The sequence below is a fragment of the Erpetoichthys calabaricus genome, chromosome 11 (genome assembly GCF_900747795.2).
Source record: "Erpetoichthys calabaricus chromosome 11, fErpCal1.3, whole genome shotgun sequence".
NCBI classification, from domain to species: Eukaryota; Metazoa; Chordata; class Cladistia; order Polypteriformes; family Polypteridae; genus Erpetoichthys; species Erpetoichthys calabaricus.
Genome location: NC_041404.2, coordinates 68233292 through 68256635, shown reverse-complemented (window position 1 = coordinate 68256635; position 23344 = coordinate 68233292). Strand labels below are relative to the sequence as shown.

Sequence of the window (23344 nt, the reverse complement as noted above, 5' to 3'; positions counted from 1 at the left end):
TGATGAGGTAACTGCAATGGATAGAAGCTGAGGCAAAACAACATGTTTGCAAAGACTTATGGGTAGTTTGAACATGCACAGCACAGCGCTCTGCTGTTCGTCTACTTGAAGCCAGGATCAAATGAATAAGCAGGATTGCATCATTTTTTGAGCAGTGCATCCTAGTAAGATTTCTTTGGACAGATGGAGTGAAACCTGCTGAAATTCACTAAAGGATGTTGGCTTGTTCAGATCAGTGCACTGTTGGGGTATCCATCTTGTACAAATCTTACAGTACCCCAAGTCATTACGCAATATGGCATGCACAGATCCATAACTGATATCCAAATGTGCAGCAACAGTGGGAAACATAATCTGTTGGTCTCTGATATAGGGATTCTCCACGTCCATATGGACATGTGTGTGATGGTCTACAGATCAGGCTTCATTGGTTGCACTTGTTCTTCCCGCTTTAAACCTTTCTAATCATTGATAAACTTTTTCTTTTAATCATGCTGTTTTCACTTGTGTACTAAGCCAACATCCTTGGGAGAATTTCAGCAGGTTTCACTTCATAATTTGACCTTGGCTTCAACTAGACTAATAACAGAGAGCATTGCGCTGTGCATGTTCAAAATATCCATAAGCCATCACAAACATCTTAGATTGTGACAACTTCTATCCTTAGTGGTTAATTTTCAAATTGCCTTTACTTTTTGATATACCATTGTAATATCTTTATGAAAGACTTCTTAGAAAACACTGCAACAGCTTATTGTGTTCAATTTTTAAGGTGTGTCATCCAGAGCATTATTAGCAGACATCATATGTAATTAACAAATACATGTGAGAAAGGCCCATCAAGATGTGTAACAACAGTGAGTAATAACTGAAAGTAAGAGGATAGCAGAAAAGCATTCTTTAAAATGGTAAACAATACCTCAAAACACTGTTGTCATTGTTCATCTATCATCACTGTGCTAGCCTGTCTTGACATCAGAACAGAAAGGGATGTGCTGCAGTAAGGAAGCATCCATTAAGAAAGGAATGCAAGATTCACAAGCTAATACACGTATCACATCATGGAAAATGTGATGGAAGTTGACGGTAAATTAAAAAGAAAATCCAAAGCTTCTATAATTTCACAAAATCTGTATGTGTGGCTAAAACAAATCAACATTTAGTAAGAGCTTGGTTTGATAAGGCATTTCCTTATGTGGTATTGGAATGGGTTTAAAGATTTATCAATGGAATAGTCGATAAGTAACAAGTTAGAGAGAAAAGGTCTACAATGCTATGCCTACTAGTGCTATGAAGCATATTGCAGCAGTGAGTTTTTATTTCATTTTACAGCGTAACAATGCTCCAAAGTACAAAGAAACGTTATCTTTACAATATAATGTAGAACTTGTTCATGGTAAACATTATTCCAAAGCATGTGTCGGTTCCCCACAGAGAGTGGCAATAAAGAGTAATAATCGTCTTGGAATTTTTAACACCATTAATGTCTTAAAATTGGAGTTTTAAAGGTCCTCCCCGACAACCACTGAGATGCCAACACATAAAAGTCAAGTACAAGCGAAACACTATACATCAGATCCTTGGAGATTAATTGAGGGTAAAAAAACAGACATCCGTACACTAATTGTTGTTGTTCACATGCTGATAACCCCTCCATATTTTCCCCTCTACATGCTACTTGACTTGTTAGGGAATTTGTGTAGCAAAGTCATCATTACTGGTGAAATTCTTCCTGCTGACTAATAACGTGTCTGTTCTTTGGGATGCGTATCAAGTTATTATTGTGGGTTCTTCAAGTTTGGGCCAAGATTTTTTTTTTCTTTTTGATGTTGCAGCACATTCTGTTTTGTGCATGTTTATTGATTTGAATTGTGCTTGCAGTTTTTAAAGCGTGTCTTTCACAAAAATGTATACTGAATTGTCTGTTGAAGCAATTCAGACATTAATAAATATATTGCGATTGAAACTTTGTGATGTCGACAAGGATGTCAGATTACCATACACCCCTTTTTCAAACTGTGCTTTACCCAAATGAGGTTGGTTGGGTACAGGAGACTATCCTGACCGCGTTAACCAAAAGGTATGAACCAAGCCTTGACACATCAGCAGTTTATCCCTGCACACGTTCATGTGTTCTCACACACTCATCTCTCACTAGGCCACTTTAGAATCACCAGGTCATCTAATAATGAAATGTGCATCTTTCAGATGTGGGAAGAAAGCAAGTATCTGAAAGAAATGTTGTGCAGACTCCCAACTGACAATGAACCAGACTGGAGTTTGGTCCAAGTTGCGTTGACCTGTGAAGAGTAGTGTTTGTCTTATGACCTATGACCTAACATGCAGCCCCAGAATGCAGAGTCTTGCTTGTTTACAATTATTTGTTTATTGTTTTACTTGTTATGTTACCTGTTGATGACAGATAATAGATTACATTTTTAAATATTTGATATCTCTTGCCCTATGTGCGCCTTCAGTGCCTTTCCTTGGTATCCTCGTGTGTCTGAACCTCTCTTGCCTGCCGCTCCCTCTCTTGAGCGCATTCCCATACAGCCTGCTTGTCAGTCCCTCTTTTTGAGGTGCCTGGTTCACCTCCTGTCCATTTTTATACTTCTCGTCTTTGAACACGACTCTCTGTGTGCCACCTCATATGTCCCACAATCGCTCTTCCCATTTCGATTCCATCACCAAAAGACTAATCAGATTGCTCAGAGGGACTGGAATCACACATGCACACCTTAGCGTTTTATTCTATAGTAGATGTTAATCAAGCTGGAGTAAAACACTTGACATATTGAAATGAGAACAACATTCTTAGGGGAAAAAAAAATTGTACAAAAATTAAACACAAAGCTGTATGATTTACATCATGCTATAAACAGTATGTCACCCATACTTTCCAAAGAGCCTGAAACAACAAACTCAAGTTGCTTTTTCCTTTTGAAAAATGAAGATCCTTCCTAAGCCTTAGCAAGTACATATTTTGTGAATTATTGCACATTCTTAAATCTGGATTTCTTTATGCTGTATGTGGTAAATATCCTTTTAAGATTAATACAAATATTGACTCTGGTGCAGCAATTGGCTAAGTGACCATCCATTGTAGATAAACACTTGGCTTTCTAGAATGCCCATGCTGTGGGCTGGTAGGCTCTTGGCCTGCCTGAAGATGCAGCACGGGTACACCTAACTTGATGTACCAGAAGTGGCCGCAGTATGGATTGAGCATCTTGTTGAGATTAGGGTGTAAGCTAGTGTTTTCATGCTGGGACGATTTAATTTGGTGAGATTTCATTGGCGTCACTGGTGCTGTGGTGTGCCTTTTTTTTACATTTCCATTATTGCCAAAACTGTGGCAAATTACAACTTTAACCTTACCTTAAGCCCCTTTTGGCCCACCCTGGGTTATAATGCCTGATTTCTAGCCATAGTCATCTTCCTCCACAGGCATCTGAGACAAAAGTAAAATAGCAGAAAATCTTTTTACTTACCTGGTCCAGGAACATTTGCTGAAAGGTGGGCATTGCAGCTATGATGCACCTCACATCTTGTGTATTCTCTTTGAAGAATTTCCTTGGCTGTTGCAGTTTCTGTGGGAATGAACTAAGGGATAAGGGAAGGAAATTAATCTGAAAGGAATAGAATGTGATTAGCGCAGAGAAACTGGTGAAAGCTGACACACCTCTCACCAGTCTACCAACCATACCTCTCAATGTAGAAAGAAACCGGAGAATTGCATCTTTAATAGAATCATTTGTATAAAGTAAAAAAATTGGTAGCATAGGTAAATTTAAAACACAGAAATTGTACAAGAGATCACTATGAAAAGGCAAATACAACAATCTAATGTTTTGTTTTCCATTCCATTAACCTACAGTCCAACTCGCAGTCTTCCTCGAAGTGCTTCTAATATGGAGGGCAGAAGTGTTCCGGCTACACCTCAGCTACCACGGATGGCAGCACAGAATAGTAAGCAGATAAGGTAAGAAACGCACCTTTTCATGGTACTTGATTTGAAACGTCGTCCTCTGTCCTCTCTGTTTTCCAGTTTCCTGATATAAGTGTGCATTCTCTGTTACAAGATGAAAGGTGACAGCAAGTTATTTTGCAGTTGCATCTTCTTGTATTAAAAATGATAAGAATATTGGTGCTGGAGTTAATGTGGTGTCTTGGGAATACAACAGCTTTCTTTCTAGCATGTGCTACTTTGATGAATTTATCTTTATTTCTAGCAAAACAATTCTGTGATTCTGATATTATTGATTAAAATTTTGGTTCTCGGCACACATCATTTTAAATGCAATTTTCAGAAACTGCTATTTTATCAATAAAACTTAATCTTTTGCAGATCAAGCCCTTTTAAATGCAAGACATACAGTAATTGTGGTTGTTTTCGCAGTGTTCTCATCGACATAAACCTCTGATTGTGGTCTCACTTTCTGCCACTTTTTCTCTTAGGGCTGACGTCCAGGGTCCTTTAAGGCAGTGGACAGATATGCCCGATTCTTCCAAGGAGGAAATTTCACCAACTCTGGAGTCTTTTGAGAGAGCAGGTTGCCCTTACTCAGCCCGCACACGTCGTAGCAACAGCTCTGAAGCACTGCTTGACCGCTCTTCTTTTCCAGAGGCTGGAAAACCAGGTCTGATTGGCAAGGGAATGGGCACACGAGGACCATTCAAGAGTTCTGAAACCTTGACAGATGGCAAGCTGCGACAACCTTATCGGAGTCCTGAACGGTATAATGGCAATAGCCACCCTGAACAGGGCAGGGTGAGGGCCTCAGTTGGAGGAAGGGCCACGTACAATGAAATCCTCTTAGACTATGTGTTGGAGAAGCAGATGCAGCAGCAACAACAACAACAACAGCAGCAGCAGCATCAGCAGCAGCAGCAGTGTGCTCGCTCATGGCTGGATGTCCAGCCGGGATCACCCACACCTTCCCAGTTTAACGGATGTCACTATAGTCGTTTGGCTCAGCATGAGTTTACTCCTTCCCCCACAAACCCACATTTTGGTTCTAATTTGAATAGCTTTGGCCTTGGCAGCTGTAGCCCCATGATTCGAAGCAAAGAAAGTCGAAGAGTCAAGGTGACTCGGACCAAGTCTTGTGGACCTTTCATTCCAGTACAGCAGTACCAGCACAGCCAGCAGGATGCCCTTCTTTTATCAGAATTTTCCCAGTCATCTCCGCAGGTCCCTGAAGTTCCTCGCCGTGGTTTTCCACCACCAGATGAATGCAGTCGTAACCTTCACAAAGCCTTGGCATTGGAAGGGCTAAGGGACTGGTATATAAGAAATGCACTTGGGCATGCTGCTGCACAGAGCAGGAGTATTCGAGGGCCTGATATGCCCCAGCGAAGAGCACCACATCAGCCGCAGGGTCCAGCACAGCAATACCAGTGTCCGCCTGAACAATACTGTCGCAGCCCTCAGCTCTCTCAGTCAGTCACTTTTCATGGACACCCACTCCATGGCAGGTTGGTATGTCTAAAACAAACACAAATTTATGTGAGTATTTTTATAGGATATGCTTAGAGAGGCTAGAAAAAATAAAATGACCAAATCACTGCATCTTTTATGGGCGAGTAGGTAGGTAACCTGTACAGTACAGATAGAGGGAGCAGGTAAGTGTATGGTCAGTATTTTGAAGGGTTAAACCTAAAGTACAGTATGTCTGATGTTTGGAGTTTTTCACAAGTAGGTAGAAGTTTCATACAAAACAGTTGTGTCTTAATCCATATGCAGCAACTTCCAGCAGTATTGGGGGGATGCCTAAATATAATGAGGCTATTCACATGAAATTCTCACCAGACATTGGTCTCAACTCAAGAAATCCACACATATAAAGAATTCACACCATTAAAGGCCATGAATAAAGGTTTATGTAATAAAGTGGAATGACACAGGGGAAATGTATTTAACATGTTAAGAAAAAGCAGTCGACCAAGGCAAGGAACCATCTGAAATTCATAAGTTAGAAAGTAATTTCACCTCCTATCTGTGCAAATTGATATCAAGTGGGTTAGTACATATTGATGTGCTATAAAAAGGTGTGTTGCTACCAAGGTGTCCCACAAGAAACATCTAATGATGGGCGAAAGCAAAGAGCTCTCCCAAGACTTTTGAAACCTGATTGTTACGAGCCATATCAGTGGAATTGATTACAGATGTATTTCAAAACTTCTGAATCTTCCAGTAAACACCATTGGTGCCATTATTCATTAGTGGAAGGAGCATCGCTTCACCATCAACCGGCCACAGAGTCAGAAGGATAGTCAGAAGAGTAGCCCAAGAGCCAAGGACCACTTCGAAAGAGCTGCAGAAAGACTTGGAGGCAGCAGGTACAAGTATTACAGAGAACAGGTATTGCACTCCACCAGTGTGGCCACTATATGCACACTCACCCTGGAAGACTCCATTACTGAAGAAAAGGCATGTTGAAACTCATTTAAGGTTTGCTACAGAACATTTGAACAAGCCTATGAAATACTGGGAAAATGTAATCTGGTCAAACAAGACCAAAGTTTTCGGCTGTCAGTTTATCTGCTTGTTTGAAGGAGAAATGGCACTGCACATCACCTAAAAAACACTATGCCAACAGTGAAGGCTAGAGGTGGAAGCGTCATGGCGTGGGGCTGTTTTTCATCTCATGGTACTGGCAGACTTCATATAATTGAAGGAACGATGAATTGGGCCATGTACCAAGACATTCTTGAAATTAATCTGCTGCCATCCACCAAGACAATGAGGATGAGACGTGAGAAACTCTCCATTGGTTTCAGAGAAAGATAATCAAGTTTTTAGAATGGCCCAGTCAATCACCTGACTTAAATCAAATTGAATATTTGTGGAAGGAACTAAAGATCAGGGGTCACAAGGGGTCCCCTGGAATCTTCAAGATGTAAAGACGATCACTTTAAAAGAATGGGTCAAAATCATACCTGAACACTGCAGGCGATTGGTTTCTTCTTACAGGAAACATCTGAAGCTGTCATTAAAAACAAATGCTTCTCCACTAAGTAATAAATTAGTGTGTTCAATACTTTTTCCCTCTAATATTTTACTTTATTACACATACCTTAATTTATGGCCTTTAATGCTGTGAATTCTTTATATTTGTTGATTTCTTGAGTTAATACCAATGTCTGGTGAGAATGTTATGTGAATAGCTTCATTGGAATATATTTACTGAAAAAAATGTTGACACGTTCAATACTTATTTCCCCCACTGTATATAATGATGACACCAGTGCTTTTGATGAATTACAAAATTTGTATGGAAAGAAAATGGTACTTTAAGATATTCACAAAATATTTTAATCATACAGCATTGTCTGAGACAAAGTTGTTATTTACTTGTTTGTTTATTTCCTTATTTTCTTTGGCGGTTTTCTGTAACCAAAGCATGTTACCAAGAGTCATCATCAAAGCTGACGCTGTCCTATTACTAATTGCATTAGTTTCAGTTATAAAAAACAAGGTACTGTTCTTATTTTATCTATTTAAGAAATAGTTAAAATTTGTCTCTATCCATCTCAATTGAAAATTAACAACAAAAAAAATATCAAAAGAGAGAAGCTGAATGAACAAACAAATGCTCCTTGTTGAGTCTCCATTTCCAGTACCATATGTGTGAACACATGTCAAAAACAAAATCTGGAATTAAATTTCAAAGTGGTTTAAATTGTTTTACAGTAATATCATCATAAACTCTGTAATGAAAATCCATGATATACAGTTGTGGATGTGCAAAGCCAAATTTTTTGCCAAGGTAAAGAGAGAGGTATCATAGAAGAAGAGCCAACACATATTGTAATAATTCTGTAAAATGAGACATTTGTACATAACAAGAATATAACTACACACTAAAAAACACACATATATACACACAGTCATATGAAAAAGTTTGGGAACCCCTCTCAGCCTGCATAATAATTGACTCTACTTTCAACAAAAAAGATAACGGTGATATGTCTTTCATTTCCTTAGAACATCTGAGTACTGGGGTGTTTTCCGAACAAAGATATTTAGTGAAGCAGTATTTAGTTGTATGAAATTAAATCAAATGTGAAAAACTGGTTGGCTTGTAATTTTGCTGATTTGAATGTATGTAACTGCTTAATACTGACTACTTGCAACGCCAAATTGGTTGGATTAGCTTGTTAAGCCTTGAACTTCATAGACAAGTGTGTCCAATCATGACTAAAGGTATTTAAGGAGGTCAATTGCAAGTTGTGCTTCCCTTTGACTCTCCTCTGAAAAGTGACAGCATGGGATCCTCAAAGCAACTCTCAAAAGATCTGAAAACAAAGATTGTCCACTATCATGGTTTAAGGGAAGGCTACAAAAAGCTATCTCAGAGGTTTAAACTGTCAGTTTCAACTGTAAGGAATGTAATCAGGAAATGGAAGGTCACAGGCACAATTGCTGTTAAACCCAGGTCTGGCAGGCCAAGGAAAATACAGGAGTGGCATATGCGCAGGATTGTGAGAATGGTTACAGACAACCCACAGATCACCTCCAAAGACCTGCAAGAACATCTTGTTGCAGAAGGTGTATCTGCACATCGTTCTACAATTCAGCGCAATTTGCACAAAGAACATCTGTATGGCAGGGTGATGAGAAAGAATCCCTTTCTCCACTCATGCCACAAACAGTCGATTGTTGTATGCAAATGCTCATTTAGACAAGCCAGATTCATTTTGGAACAAAGTGCTTTGGACTGATAAGACAAAAATGGAGTTATTTGGTCATAACAAAAAGCACTTTGCATGGCGGAAGAAGAACCACCGCATTCCAAGAAAAACACCTGCTACCTACTGTCAAATTTGGTGGAGGTTCCATCATGCTGTGGGGCTGTGTGGCTAGTTCAGGGACTTGGGGCCCTTGTTAAAGTCGAGGGTCGGATGAATTCAACCCAATATCAACAAATTCTTCAGGATAATGTTCAAGCATCAGTTACAAAGTTGAAGTTACGCAGGGGTTGGATATTCCAACAAGACAATGACCCAAAACACAGTTCGAAATCTACAAAGGCATTACTGTAGAGGGAGAAGTACAAAGTTCTGGAATGGCCGTCCCAGTCCCCTGACTTGAATATCATCAAAAATCTATGGGATGATTTGAAGCAGACTGTCCATGCTCGGCAGCCATCAGATTTAACTGAACTGGAGAAATTTTGTATGGAAGAATGGTCAAAAATACCTCCATCCAGAATCCAGACACTCAAAGGTTATAGGAGGCGTCTAGAGGCTGTTATATTTGCAAAAGGAGGCTCAACTAAGTATTGATGTCATATCTCTGTTGGGGTGCCCAAATATATGCATCTGTCTAATTTTGTTATGATACATATTGCATATTTTCTGTTAATCCAATAAACTTAATGTCACTGCTGAAATACTACTGTTTCCATAAGGCATGTCATATATTAAGAGGAAGTTTCTACTTTGAAACCTCAGCCAATGATAAACAAAAATCCAAAGAATTAAGAGGTGTTCCCAAACTTTTACATATGACTGTATATATTGTCGCAAAAACCAGACATAAGAGTCATAAAAAGGTTTAGGGCACCCACCTGTATATTGGTCTCCTGACTGCAAAGTTGCAAAATGTATAACAGCACTGATGTGCACAAAACCAAGTCCAAAATAGAACTGAGGGAATAGGGAAAAGGTGGAGGTATTTAAAGGGGAAGACAGGAAGTGAGATCAAAGGGGTCGGGCTCACAAGGGCCATCAGCCATAGGCTCGAGCCCGGACGTGACATCACAGGGTCGGAGCCAGCAAGGTCTTCTTCCATAGGCTCGGACCCGTAAATGACGTCAAGAGGACCAGGATGAATCTCGCGTGAATGATCTGCAGGAAAGGGAGAAAAAGAGTCGCTGCACTCTACCATATCCTGGTCTGATTCGGAACTGCCCTTACTTAAGCCCTTTCTTTAGCTGCCTCCCATGTGCACGTGTGTGACAATATATATATACCAGCAAACCTGCCATTCTCAAAAGAATCGCAAATCCAAGAATGGCAATCACTTTCTGTTCCCTCCGATATTTGGATGGAAGAAAAATCATGGAGGGTGGGTGCGTCCTGGGAAAGTTTTCATTTAATTAAATAAACATATTTGTACTAAAGCGGTTTCTTTTTGGAGCCGTGACTCATCTGGTTCTGGTGTTTCAGAAGCGCGTTGTAGGCACCTTCATTCATTGTTTTTATCCATGCGGTCTCTTTTTTGTTTTTCTATGGCTGTGTCGTTAGCTAGAAGTCATTTGCTCGATCTGGGCTTGGAGGGCTACATTACTAAACGAAGGTGTTATATGCAGTGGTGTGGGCGGTCACGTTCGGGCGGTGGTGGTAGTGTGTATGGCTTGCTTGTGGCCTCTGGCATCTGTGTATATATACAACCTGACGTGCACGCTTTATCTCAAGTTTAGTTTACAGGTCATGTTATGTTGTTTGGGCACCAGCTACTGATTCTGGGAAGCTGCTGGGTTTGACTCTAGGGCGCTGAGGCACAGTGCACATTTGGTGCGTCTGGCATCCGTGCATATATACAACCTTCGTTTAGTAAAATATATATATATATATATATATATATATATATATATATATATATACTGTATATAATATATATATTTTTTTTCTTTCATTTTGGTTTATGTACAAGACAGTGTGGTGGTGTTGCAGGTAGTACTACCGGTTTACACCTCCAATAGATTGGCTTGAAAGTGTAGCCTGGTCACTGTCAATGCAGCTGCACATTCTCTTTGTTTGTTTGCCATTTTCTGTTTGCCATTTTCTTCCCATCCTAAAAACGGTGTGTTAGGTGATAGATTTGTGCTTTGCAAGTCCAAGTTTTTGAGACAGACGTTGCTCAAATTATAATCCAAAAAATGGCTTTAATGGGATTCTGAAAATGTATGGATGACGTAAGAACACACACCTTTTTTGTATACCGTCTTACCCTCAAGACAATTTTCAGCAAGGGGATTTCTCCTTATGAATACTGCATACAATTATTTTAAATGCATAGTATGTTTTAAATGTTTGCATATTGCACGTGGATGGAAATGAGCATATGGAAGCATATAATAAACCTCTAATCACAATTCTTAACATTTGGAACAGCAGTGCTCTGTCTTTGTTATGGCCATTTATCTTTACATTTCCTTAACCATCACTCAAACTTTGGAGTTTGAACATTCATTGAATAAACTTCAATCGCTGTTTGAGCCTAGGGCATGTACTGAACAATTGAAAGTAAAGGAACAAAAAGAATGTAAGCATATATTAAAAGTGGTTCCATGGTGAAAAGAAGGCAGTAATACTTTATTTTTAAATATTGAAAAATGTTCTTTATATACAGTATTTCATTTTATATGTATATGTCATTTTCTACCCACATTATCTGGAGACAACCATGAGTAAATGTTGCTTAAAACTGAGTGGGAACAATTAGATGGCTCACTGAATGTCACATTTCTAAAGCAATCTAATGCCTCTTGAAGGACGGTGATTTTGAACTGCAAAGATAAGAGGAGCTCTTGTTAATGTGGTCTAAAAGAGAGCAAGTTTCTGTTTATGACAGCTGAAAAGTTTTCTAAAAACCCTATTAGATGTATAAATGTATGTGGCATGTGCAGAGCGCACATTGCACGTTTTAAAAAATAAACATAACCTGTTCTAAAATTAAACATGACCTGTTGCAAGGGAAAAAGCTTTCTGTAGCATCAGAGTACACAGGCATTCGAGAGCATTAAAGGACAAGTGGTACACGTGAATGATCTGTCGCTGGTGCAGTGTGTTCTTTCTGTTGTTCAGTTTTACGATAATAGTGTAGTGTAGTTAATGTAAGCTTGAAAGAATTGCCAGCTATGCTTGTAAAAATTTTAATTTGAAGTGTGTGTCACACTCCATCGAAAGGACTGTTGTTAAGAAAGCTGATAACGAAGAGCTGCAGGAGATGCAGATTTCAGTACTCAAAACACCCGATTCAACAAATCTGCCTAACAACACCAGCAGATGCACAGAAGAGTCTGCACAACATCCACCTTCTGACTGTACGTCTAAGTGGATAACTAAAGAAATTTAACATTAGCATCTAATTGGAAATGCAAACATACATAAATAAGTAAATAAATAAAATGCAAATATGACAAAATAGCCACAGCGTTTTAATACATTGTATATCCATCAAACACAATGCTTATCTAAACTCTGTTTGCTGTTGTTATGTCATACAGTAATACAATAGTTAAAATTACAGAAAGATATTCTAGTAGACAGAGGCATTTCTCTTAACACGTGGAGCACAGTAGGCTGAGGTGGTCTCCATGTGTGTATGTGTCTGTCTGTCTGTCTGTCTCCACTGTCACAGTGCTCATTAATTATTAAGTTTCAGTTACCTGGTGCTAGGGAGCTCTTTAATGGATAACAAAAATTCTAGCATTTTGTTTCCACTCAGAGTCAAGTCTTTTGTTCAGAATCTTTTGCACTCTTCCAGGAGTGCCTGTTGGGTGTTTTCTTTGCTGCACAGGGTTTTGCTGCTATTCACCACCACCGTTTTAACAGGTTGTCCCTGTGAGACTAATACTAACTAGCATAGGGCACAGAGCAGGAACAATTTCCCATTGGGATTAATAAAGTATCTATCTATCTATCTATCTATCTATCTATCTATCTATCTATCTATCTATCTATCTATCTATCTATCTATCTATCTATCTATCTATCTATCTATCTATCTATCTATCTATCTATCTATCTATCTATCAAATCCTGGACAGGGTGCCAGTCCATCTCCGGGCAAGCACACACACACACATACACACACACAGTCAAATTTAGCATCGCCAGTTCACCTAACCTGCATGTCTTTGGAATCTGGGGCACCTGGAGGAAACCCACGCAGACATGGGGACAACATGCAAACCCCCACGCAGGGGAAACTGGGAGTGTACTGCCCTATAAGTAATGGGGATTCCATAATATTATATCAACCTCACTAATCTGAAGTATATTTTATGACATGTTTTCTACCTCCCTGAGGAGAATACCAGAGAGAAGAGGCAGGACTCAGTTGTTAGATGTTTAAAGCTTTCACTTTGTTTCTCTCTCCATCCTTTTCATGTTCCTACCTCGTTCATCATCTCCAGTCTTTTCTAAACAGACTCCAGTATGTCTAAAATGCAGCACCAAGTGTAGCTACATATTTAAAACCTTGGAAGCATATTACTCCTACACATCAAAAATTACATTGGTTACCTGTTTTTTTCACATCCAATATAAACCTCTCCTGCTAGTTTTAATGGCCCTTCATGGTCCAGTGAGTCCCACCTGTTTTCCTTATTGAACCCATATGTCCCACTTTGCTCTTCTGATTCTATGCTGCTAACCACTCCATTGTGCAGATTGCTTACTAGGGGTGACCGAGCTTTTACTGTATTGGACCCAGTTATTAAAAGCCCTCCCTGTCTCTGGAGCTTTGTATTTGTGCCTCACTTGCTCTTTTTAAATCTAAACTTAAAAAAAGTTTTTAATATTGCTTTTTGTTGATTTTGTTAACTAAGTATACATATTGGACTATTTAATGATATGTTTTAATATTTTATACTAATGTAGTGTCCCTGGGTGTTTTGGAAGGTGCTTTTAAATAAAATGTATGTATTATTATTGACCATAATAATTCTCCATCTGCTGTTTACTACATATCAGTGCAGATCAGTTCAGCTGCTTAGTGACTTGTCTCTCTCTGTCTGTCTCTCACCTGCAGGCACTTGGAGCTCTCACTCTATCGGGACTCCTTTCACCATCAGGTAGAGGATCTCAGTCTGCAGGACCCCGCAACAGACACGCCGTCCCCGGGGACACTTGTTTGACAAAAACCAGAGAGATTGTGAATGCTTCAAAAGACTAACCAGGGGGCAGTGGATGCCATCTGTCTGGCTGAACATTTGCAACTAGTGGAATGAGCTCTTTTCAATCAAGTTCACTGAATGGTCTCTGTAGCCCCCGGCTGCCGCTAATCATCTGTACATTCCAGAAGTCATCCCAGATGACCCCTTAGACTGCAGTGGCTCAGGCACATAGTTTACAACTTGTTCACTTTTTTTATTGTTCTGAACATATCTCTGACTTAATCTTTGTAACAAATCTAAGGCATGAAAATGCCACCATTGCAGGTGTACGATGTCATTATGCTAGGCAAAGTCTTCCTATAATTCCTAAACGTTGTCCAGTAAGAATCCCAAAAACAAACTGTGGTTTGACAATCATATTTTTTAATAACTGTTAGGTTCAGCAGTCAGGGAGAGATATTTGAACAGTACTTGTTAATCACCCGTTTGCATTTATTAAATAATGTCTTCCCTCAACTGGCGGCATCTGTTTACCAGAAACACAGAAGATGAGCTTAGTGACCAGTCCAGTGACAGCCAGGACCCCACACGTTCCGTAACATAAGCAGGTCTTATGTGTGTGCTTCAGCATACAAATTAGCATTTATTAGCCTGTTGGAACAGCACGGAGTGGTAGGCCTACCTTCTGGCTTATTCCAAACCCCCCCCCCCCCAAACCCCCCATACCCACACACACACTTGACAAATAAAGCTGCAGGGGAGTTGTGGGAGGACATTTGGGTGTCTAGTCCATGTCTAGCCATGAAGCGGGTTCAGAGCAGATGGAAATGAGACAGGCAGCCAACTAAGAACAGAGAATATCATTTAACAGGGAAGACGACGGCCACCATGCTCTTGAGCTGGTTTATGTATTAGTAGGCATTCACAACTGTGAGTGATAGAGTTCTGGCCACATCATCAATAAAACTCTTTTGGAGGTGTTTGTTTACCTTTGTTTCCGTGTTTTTTTTTTTTGTTTTTTTTTCCTCTCTTTGCCTTAGTTAAAATGTTAATTTAAATATGTAAATATTTATATGCATATACTGTACATATATACAGTATATGTATTATGTATTTATAAATAAATGCATACACATATACACACATAAAGAATCGTAATTGTGTTTCTATGTTGGGCTCTTTTTATTTTGTAAAGAAAAAAAGCAAAAACAAAAAAGAAAAAAACGGTTGAAAAAGATTGTTGTTAAATAAAGGATCTCTAACACATATATGAGAAATGTATCTTTTACTATTTTCTGCATGTCATTCTATACGTGCTGATTGCATACATTATGAGTTCTAATATCCCAAAATGAGAGTTTATCCATTTTATGGTGGTAATTTTGTGATGCCAGATCTCAAGCTGTCTACGTCCACAGAGTTACAACTCCTAAAATGAACGTCTTCGCCAGTCGTAGTTCATTTCTCTGATGCTGTGCTAGTAATCAGCAGACTTTTCATGCTAAATTCCAAGTTCCGTAATAACTGATAATGGTTCACAGCTCTAGGCCTTGGGGTTTCATTTCCCGCCTGGCTACTCTCAGTGTGGTATTGGCACCTTCTACCTGTGTTTGAAGTGGTTTCCTCTCATATTCCAAAACTTCTAATATTTATGTGTCGGAGATTGTAAATTGGCCTGACGTGGAGGTGTGCGTGTTCTGCAGTCGAGTGCCATCCCATTCAGGGCCTGGTCCTGTCTCATGCCAGCCAGCCAGCTACTAGCATCGTATTCTTCAGCTACCCTGACACAGTAAACAGGTTCATAAGTGGTTGGTTGGTTAGTTAGTGACATTCCCATTGGGAGACCAGGGATCAGGGGGTGCCTGGAACGGTTGCCCTTTCTGACACATGTGGCTTTGCTTAATCCCAGGTCAGGTCCCTTTATTCTACTGAGGTGAAAGTGAGAGAGACCGAAAAGACCATTTATTTCAGGGCACACCAAGACATTCGTCTTCTACCTAATAAAACTGAAAAATATGTGATAATGGCTAGCAGAATATAGAAACATCTGCTTTAATCTATGAACAGTTGGAATGATCAAGGTCAGTTTGAAATTGCTTGCGTGTTGTCAAAGGACAAAAAGAAGACGACAATGGTTCTTATGTTAATTAGAATCACGTATATGATATATAACACTTGTGTTCTTCCCTTTTTAACGTACCCTGTGATTAACTAGTGCCAAAGCCGTGATGGGCTCCTGTCTCCAGCCCCCCACTATTAGTATAAATAGCTCTTTGGGACCATGTAGCGGATAAAGCAGGTTTATAAAATGAGTAGCTTGCTGGTCAAATGAATGATAAGCAGCATGGTGCTTACCCATAAGCCATCTTCACTGTGCCAGACAATCGTTACACACAAGCACCCTAGCTCTTGGCAAATGAAGATTATTATAAATTAAAAATGCTTTTGTGTGAAAACTGAAAATGATCCAGTTGTGAATTCCAGATCCACTAAACAGGTAAATGATATGGAAAATTAATCCCATAAACTCCTTTCTTTACAACCCCAAAACAAACAACTTGTTTTATATGTGCTTTCGTTAAGATATAGCTTCTCGTTCGTTATAGCTATGGAAGGCACGGATAAGACCCTTTTATTTTTAAACTGCCCACCTATCTGGTTTTAGGTTTGTAGATTAAAGCAGGTGTATTAAGTGTAAAACTGTTCTGTCATTTCACTGAAAGGGAATTAATGTATTGTAAGTACACTGCAAATATTTGACTTGAAATTACAGTAATGCAAGGATGCTGCTAAATTCATTTCAGTGAAAAATTATAGAATTTATTAACATGCTGTAGTTGTTAATTTTCCCCGTCTGAAGGGCCCAGTAAACGGCAGAGATGGTGCTAGATTGCCATCTTGTGGGGGATGTATGTTACATTTCAAAGAAAGTACAAGCTGCTTTTTTCCCCAAAAGGAATACATGGCCTTGAAGTAAGATAAGTGACATGGGGTGGTGGAGTGGCTGCTTCTTCACAGACCTAGGAGCCGGTTATCAGTACCCTCCTGGTCAATGTCTGCAGATATCACTGCATTGGGTATTCCAGTTTTTATCCCAGAAATATGCCAGTTTGCTTTGGCAACTCTTGTGTGTGTCTCGAAGCTTGTACCACCCAGATTTGATTTCTGGCCCAGTCATTGTCTGTGTGCAGCTGTCATGTTCTCCCCATGCACATCTGGGTTTTCTCAGGTACTTCAGTATTTACTGAAATTTAGATTATTTTGAGATTCTGAAGTGTCCTGATCTGTACTAGCATCCCAGCAAGGGCTCATTCCACTCTTGCTTTAATATCAAAGGCAGCATCATTAAATTTAATAAAGTGTGAGAAAATTATAAATAATTGAAATGCTGCTTTAGGAAGTATTTAAGTTTTGTTGGGTAATAGGTGGATATTTTAAGAGTTTCTGTTGTACCCATTAGAAGGAAGCACAGGCCCACAGCTGACAGGCTGCACTACAGCTTCCACATTCATCACTTAAGAACATTGAGGTCTTTCTTCATAGCTAGTTAGAAAGAAACTGAATCACTTGGTCTCAACACTTTCAATGTACCCAATAAAGTGTGCTTTCTCCCATTATTAACTTTATATCATACTATCTATGTAAATAATCTACGCATAATGATCCAATAAAATGATCAACACACAGCCTGAAACTGCCACTTTCTCAGAGTTTGCTCCCCTTGTGCTGGCACTGACGCTGGAGAAAAATGAAAGAAAAATTAGAAAGTTATTTTTCATTGTAATTAATGCTTTTGCTTGCTGTATCGGATTGTGATGTCCGGGTTAGCTGCAGCTGGCATTACCTCCTTGGACCCGAGACATTGATAGACGTAAGCCTAGGATGGACTGGACAACAGGGACACATGACAGGCAGACGGTAGGTGCTTTTATTATTAACAAAGTGTCCTCACCATACAGTCAGTCATTTTCCAACCTGCCATATCCTAACACAGGGTCACGGGGGTCTGCTGGAGCCAATCCCAGCCAACACAGGGTGCAAGGCAAGAACAAACCCCGGACAGGGGCCCAGCCCACCACAGGGCACACACACACCAAGCACACACTAGGGACAATTTAGGATCGCCAATGCACCTGTCTTTGGACTGTGGGAGGAAACCCACGCAGACATGGGGAGAACATGCAAACTCCATGCAGGGAGAACCTGGGAAGTGAACCTAGGTATCCTTACCGCGAGGCAGCTGCTCTACCACTGCGCCACCGTGCCGCCCCCCTCACCATACATAAAGCACCAAATCTGTTCTTCAAAACCAAATACAGTCCCAATAAAACTGTCTACGGTGGAGGTTAAAATATGCCATCAATAAATGAGTTTAAAATGAATTCAACAAAAACACAGGAGACACGGTTGGAAACTTGTTAAGGGTGAATTTCACACGTACATTAGAAAATGTTTCTTCACACAGAGGACCGTAGATGTGCAGGGCTGTGGAGTCAGAATCTTCTTGGGTTACTGGAGTCGGAGTCAGTAAAATGTAAACTGTAATGTGCTAAAATATCCCAATTTCACATACATTAATTAAAAAAAATATCTTCTCGCCTTTGTTAAAATTACTTTTTTAATTTTTAAAGTTTCATCTTTTCTTTTACGCTACTCAATATTTGTGACAACTTTAATAAATAAAAAAGCCACAATGGCATTACTGTAGACTTTAAACCGAAACTTTAACAGGTCAGCTTGCTAAAAAGTAGTGTGATGATCCACAGTGATAGTGACAATGAGTCCGATTCAAAGGGTTTGTGTACCGACTCCAGAGCCCTGGGCACATGGAATAAAGGACCAAGTAGTGTGGCAGACCCTAGGACTTTAGGGACTTTGTTATTTTGGAGGAATTTAGTTAAGAGGACTGGCAAGCTTGTTGGCCTGAATGGCCTATTCTCGTCTAAATATTTCTAATGTTCTAAAAATAAATCAATAAATATCCTACAATAAAACCGAACTTAAAATCACTGACCGGATTCATTCATTAAAGCCATCATGAGTCTCGATGCTTTGTTCAAAAAAAATTACATCCCTACTGCTTACCCATCAGGTCTGCACTATAGCTGGTGACATCTCCAAACAACATGTATTTATATTGCATAATTTCATTCAAGCCATGTGGCTCAAAGTGCTTTAGACGATGACAAAAAGGTTAGGCTATAATATTAAAGAATAAGTAACAAAGGAAAAAGGTAAGGTCAGATAGCTGGGAGGACAGAAAACAAAAAAAATCTGCAGGGGTTCTAGGGCCAAAAAGACCATCCAGCCTCCACTGGGCATTCTACCTAACATAAATGGTCATCTATAAATCAGTTGTCTTTGTTTTCATGTTTCACATGATAGGATTTGATGATGTTGGTCTTGTGGACAACTGAGACACCCACCTTCAGTCAATCTATCAATGCAGGGGGCTGCATTGTGCCTTGGCTAGGTGGTGGTGGCGCAGATTGTCACCACTTAAGAACCAGAAAAGACAGCAGAGATTAGTACAGATTGTGGATCCCTGAAAAATATGATAATTGTATGCCCATATAGAATATCAGGAAATCAACTAAGATGTAGCTACAAAAACAGCCATATTAAAGGGTTTTTAGCAGTTTTTTTTAAAGTGTTCCACAGTATTAGCCTGGTAAATTTCTATTCGGAAAGTATTCCACATTTTGGGTGCCCAACAGCAAAAGGCCGCCTCCCCACTTGTTTTCATCATGGCTGTTGGATTTATAAGAGACCACCAATCAACGATCTAAGGTTACAACTTGGAGTGTAGGGGGACAGGCATTCTAAAATATAGGAAAGAGCAAGATTATTGAAGGCTTTATAAACCATGTGGCACGCGACTGGGGGTGGCACCCAGCTGGGACACCCAGGAGGAGGGCTCATGCCTCCTCCGGACCACGAGGGGGCGACCGCCCTGGTTCCTTTGGGGGCCACGGGTACAGAGATGGAAAGCTCAAGCCTGTAGGGGCCCGTGTTCGCCGCCAGGGGGCGCACCAGTGCCTGGAGAGCCCTGGACCTCAGCACTTCCGCCACACCCGGAAGTGCTGGGGGAAGAAGACTGGGGACACCCGGAGCGCTTCTGGGAGCACAGCCGGCACTTCCGCCACACAGGGGAGTGTCCGCGGAGGAGTGTTGGGAAGCACCTGGAGCCCATCCGGGTGTGTATAAAAGGGGCCGCCTCCCTTCAGAGAGGGACTGGAGTCGGGCGAGGAGTGGACGAAGTCTGGTTGGAGAAGAGTGGAGGCGGCCTGAAGGAAGCAGGCACTGAGAAGAGAGGCCTGGACTTTGGGGGATTGGTGCTGGAGGCACTGGGTTTGTGCAAATCTAAGGATTGTAAATAGTGTAAATAAACGTGTGTTGGGTGATAATATGATATCCGTCTGTCTGTGTCCAGGGCTGCTTCTCAGAACCATTAGTCGTATTTTAAAGTCAACTCTAAATGACACGGGTAACCAATGTAACAACGCTAAAACTGGCAAGAGGTGCTGAGATTTTCTTTTTCTACTTAAGATTCTGTCTGCTGCATTCTGCACTCATTGCAATCGACTGATGTCTTTCTTAGGTTGTCCTGAAAGGAGTACGTTACAGTAATCTAGTTGACTGAAAACAAAAGTGTGAACTAATTTTTCAGTGTCTTGTTAAGTTATGAGGTCTAACTTTTGCTGTATTCCTTAAGTAAAAAGATGCAGCCTTAGTAATCTGATTAATATGTGATTTAAAACTTAGGTCAGAGTCAATAGTTACCCCTATATACTCTACCTCTCCCTTGATTTTTAAACCTAAGTAATCAAGTTTATTTCTAATACCCTCACTATATCCATGCTTGCCAATCACTGAGATTTCTGTTTTCTCCTTATTTAGTTTGAGAAAGTTACTATCGTCCATTTGGAAATACAAATAAGGCATTGGATCAGAGAGCCAAGAGCATCATGGTCATCAGGTGCTATACAGCTGTGTGTTGTGCTCCTTTACCTTTAAACGGTCTTTGCCGCTATCATGAGTGTCTGCAAGGAAGACAAGTCCTGCTTCTTTCTCCTCAGCCTTCTCTGGAAGCCCACTTGGAGTGATCAGTCAGCCCTGTGAGTGCGGTCTGCTCACTCCCCCAGGGCCACCTCTCAGCCGCCTGCCTTCATTCTGAATCAGCACTGTGGCTCAGGCACCTTCCTCTTTTACTTCTGTCACTTTTGTTTTTCCATTTTCTCTTTTTTTTAACCTCTCAACTTATTATTTTTCCTGATCTTTCTTACTAGATCTTGTGGTAAATTGAGGTCCGTGGCTGATCGGCATCTTTTTAAATAAACAATTGCCGCACTCGTATTTTGGTAGGAGGGGGTGTGGTAGCGTGGCGAGGTGCAATGTGGGAGCAGACAGCCCTACACTAAGTGCACAGGTGTAAGATCGTCCATGACCCTAACTGGCGCTGGGAGCTGCTAATCGACACAGCTGTGCCACGTTCCCATTTTAAAAGGGGAAGCGTGAGTATGAGGAAGAGAATGAGGAATCAGGAAGAATCATGAATCAAGAAAAGATGGAGGTTAAATGGAGAAAGAAAGAGAGAGTAGGAGGCGGAAGGAGCCAGTGCGAGTGAGATGAGGACAGCAGGCTCAAGGGAGAGAAGGCAGGCAGCTGGGAGGTGAGAGCCCCTTTAAGCGGAGCGAGAGGCTGACACCTGGGACTGAAGGAGTGATTGTTCTGGCTGAGCAATTTGGGGTCCCAGATCGATGTGCATTAAAGGAGCAACTCGCTGTATAAGACCGGGAAGGCGTCAAGGATCGAGGAGAGCACCAGTGTGAGCACCCCGGCCGTTGGGGACCCAAGTCTTAGTCCGGCGACTGAGCCTTTCTTTATCTATGGGAAAGCAGGCAACCAGACCTGAAGGAAAGTAAGCTGCGTCTGCTGTTAGGGCGACTCCTCTGCTGCTAGGCCCGTATAGGATAAGAAGAGGAGCTGCTAGTTAAAAGAGGAATCAACCAGGCTTTTTAAAAAGAACTGTTTACTGCCAATATTTTTCTTTTTAACCTTGTTTTAATGGATTTATTCTTTGGGATTACTTAAACCTCCACTTAACACCTTGTTTTATTGATTATTTATTTATGAATTTTGAAGCACTGCACTTTCTATTTATTTGGACACAGTTTTTATTTGTTTTTAATAAAAGCATTGAATACTTTTGCACTTTTCCCTTGCTTCATGTGTAAATAAGAAGAGGAAGTATGGAGCTGGACTTGCACCGTCATATACTGTATCTCCCTTTTAACTCAGGCTCTGTTTATCTCGGTTTGCACAGGCACCTTAATTGCAAACTCCAGACCACTAAGGAGGAAACCAGTTGAACCACTCGTGCCTGCATGTGAAACAGGTCCAGCCCATATTCTCATCAAAACACCATGGCTGTTCGTTCACATTACGCCCACCCAGAGCCTGAGCACACTGTCATGGACCCCTAACATGCAGCACCACACATCTGCTTAACAATTGTAGAAAATACATCAGTAAGTCAGAGATCTCAGGCTCAAGAGTAGAACAGACAAATTGAAAAAGAAGTGAGAGAAATACTCTATATTAATATTCTGTCCTCAAATGCTTGGTAAAGGGACATATTTAACAAATGGAAGGATGTCTGTTTTACTAAAGACAATACAAGCTAATGATTCAAAGGGGCCAATAGACAGATCTGTATGATACCGCAATATGGCAGGATGTGTCTCGGGTACTACAGTGCAACATTAAAGTAGTCTTTCACATTCAGATGCCAGTTTTGCATTTGAATGACATTTTAGAAATCCACTCAAATTACAGGGCCTTCCAAAAATATTCAGACCCTTTCACTTTTTTCACATTTTGATATGTTGCAACCTTGTGCTAAAGTCATTTAAGTTCATTTCTCCCATTTTCAAACATTTAATACCCAAGAATGACAAAGTGAAAAACAGGATAATAGGAATTTTTTCAAACTAGAAATAAACTGAATTATCCCATTGTTACAAGCATTTCAACCCTTTGCTATGAGACTTGAAATCTGGCTCAGGTGTATCCAATTCCATTGATCACTATTGACATATTTCTACATCTTGTTTGGCGATCACATGTTGTCAATTGAATTGATTAGACATGATTAATAAAGACACACATTACATCTATCTACAGAAGTTCCCACAGCAGACAGTGTGTGTTTGAGCAAAAACCAAAGCATGAGGTCAAAGGAATTGTCTGCAGAGTTTAGAGACAGGATTGTGTCGATGCACAGATCTGGGGAAGACTACAAAAAAAAAAAAATTCTGCAGCATTGAAGATTTCAAAGAGCACAATGGCATCCATAATTCTCAAATGGAAGAAATTTAGAACAACCACAATAATGCCTGGAGACTGAGTCATTGGGATAGAAAGATTAAGAGAGGTGACCAAGAACCTGATAGTCACAAACTGTGTGGAATTGGGAGAACCGTCCAGAA

General features: G+C 40.4%; 1 protein-coding gene across 3 annotated transcripts in view; it reads left to right on the top strand.

Annotated features, from left to right (window-relative positions):
• The window catches only part of ccdc120a (coiled-coil domain containing 120a), a 240217-nt gene extending 225096 nt beyond the window's left edge, over positions 1-15121 (top strand). For all 3 annotated transcript variants that reach the window (XM_028813286.2, XM_051933491.1, XM_028813285.2), the window contains 3 exons: positions 3878-3982; positions 4459-5478; positions 13769-15121. In XM_028813286.2, the coding sequence (XP_028669119.1) occupies positions 3878-3982; positions 4459-5478; positions 13769-13874 (1231 nt within the window). In that variant the 3' untranslated portion in view covers positions 13875-15121. The remainder of the gene's footprint in view (positions 1-3877; positions 3983-4458; positions 5479-13768) is intronic.
• The last annotated feature ends 8223 nt before the right edge of the window (positions 15122-23344 follow it).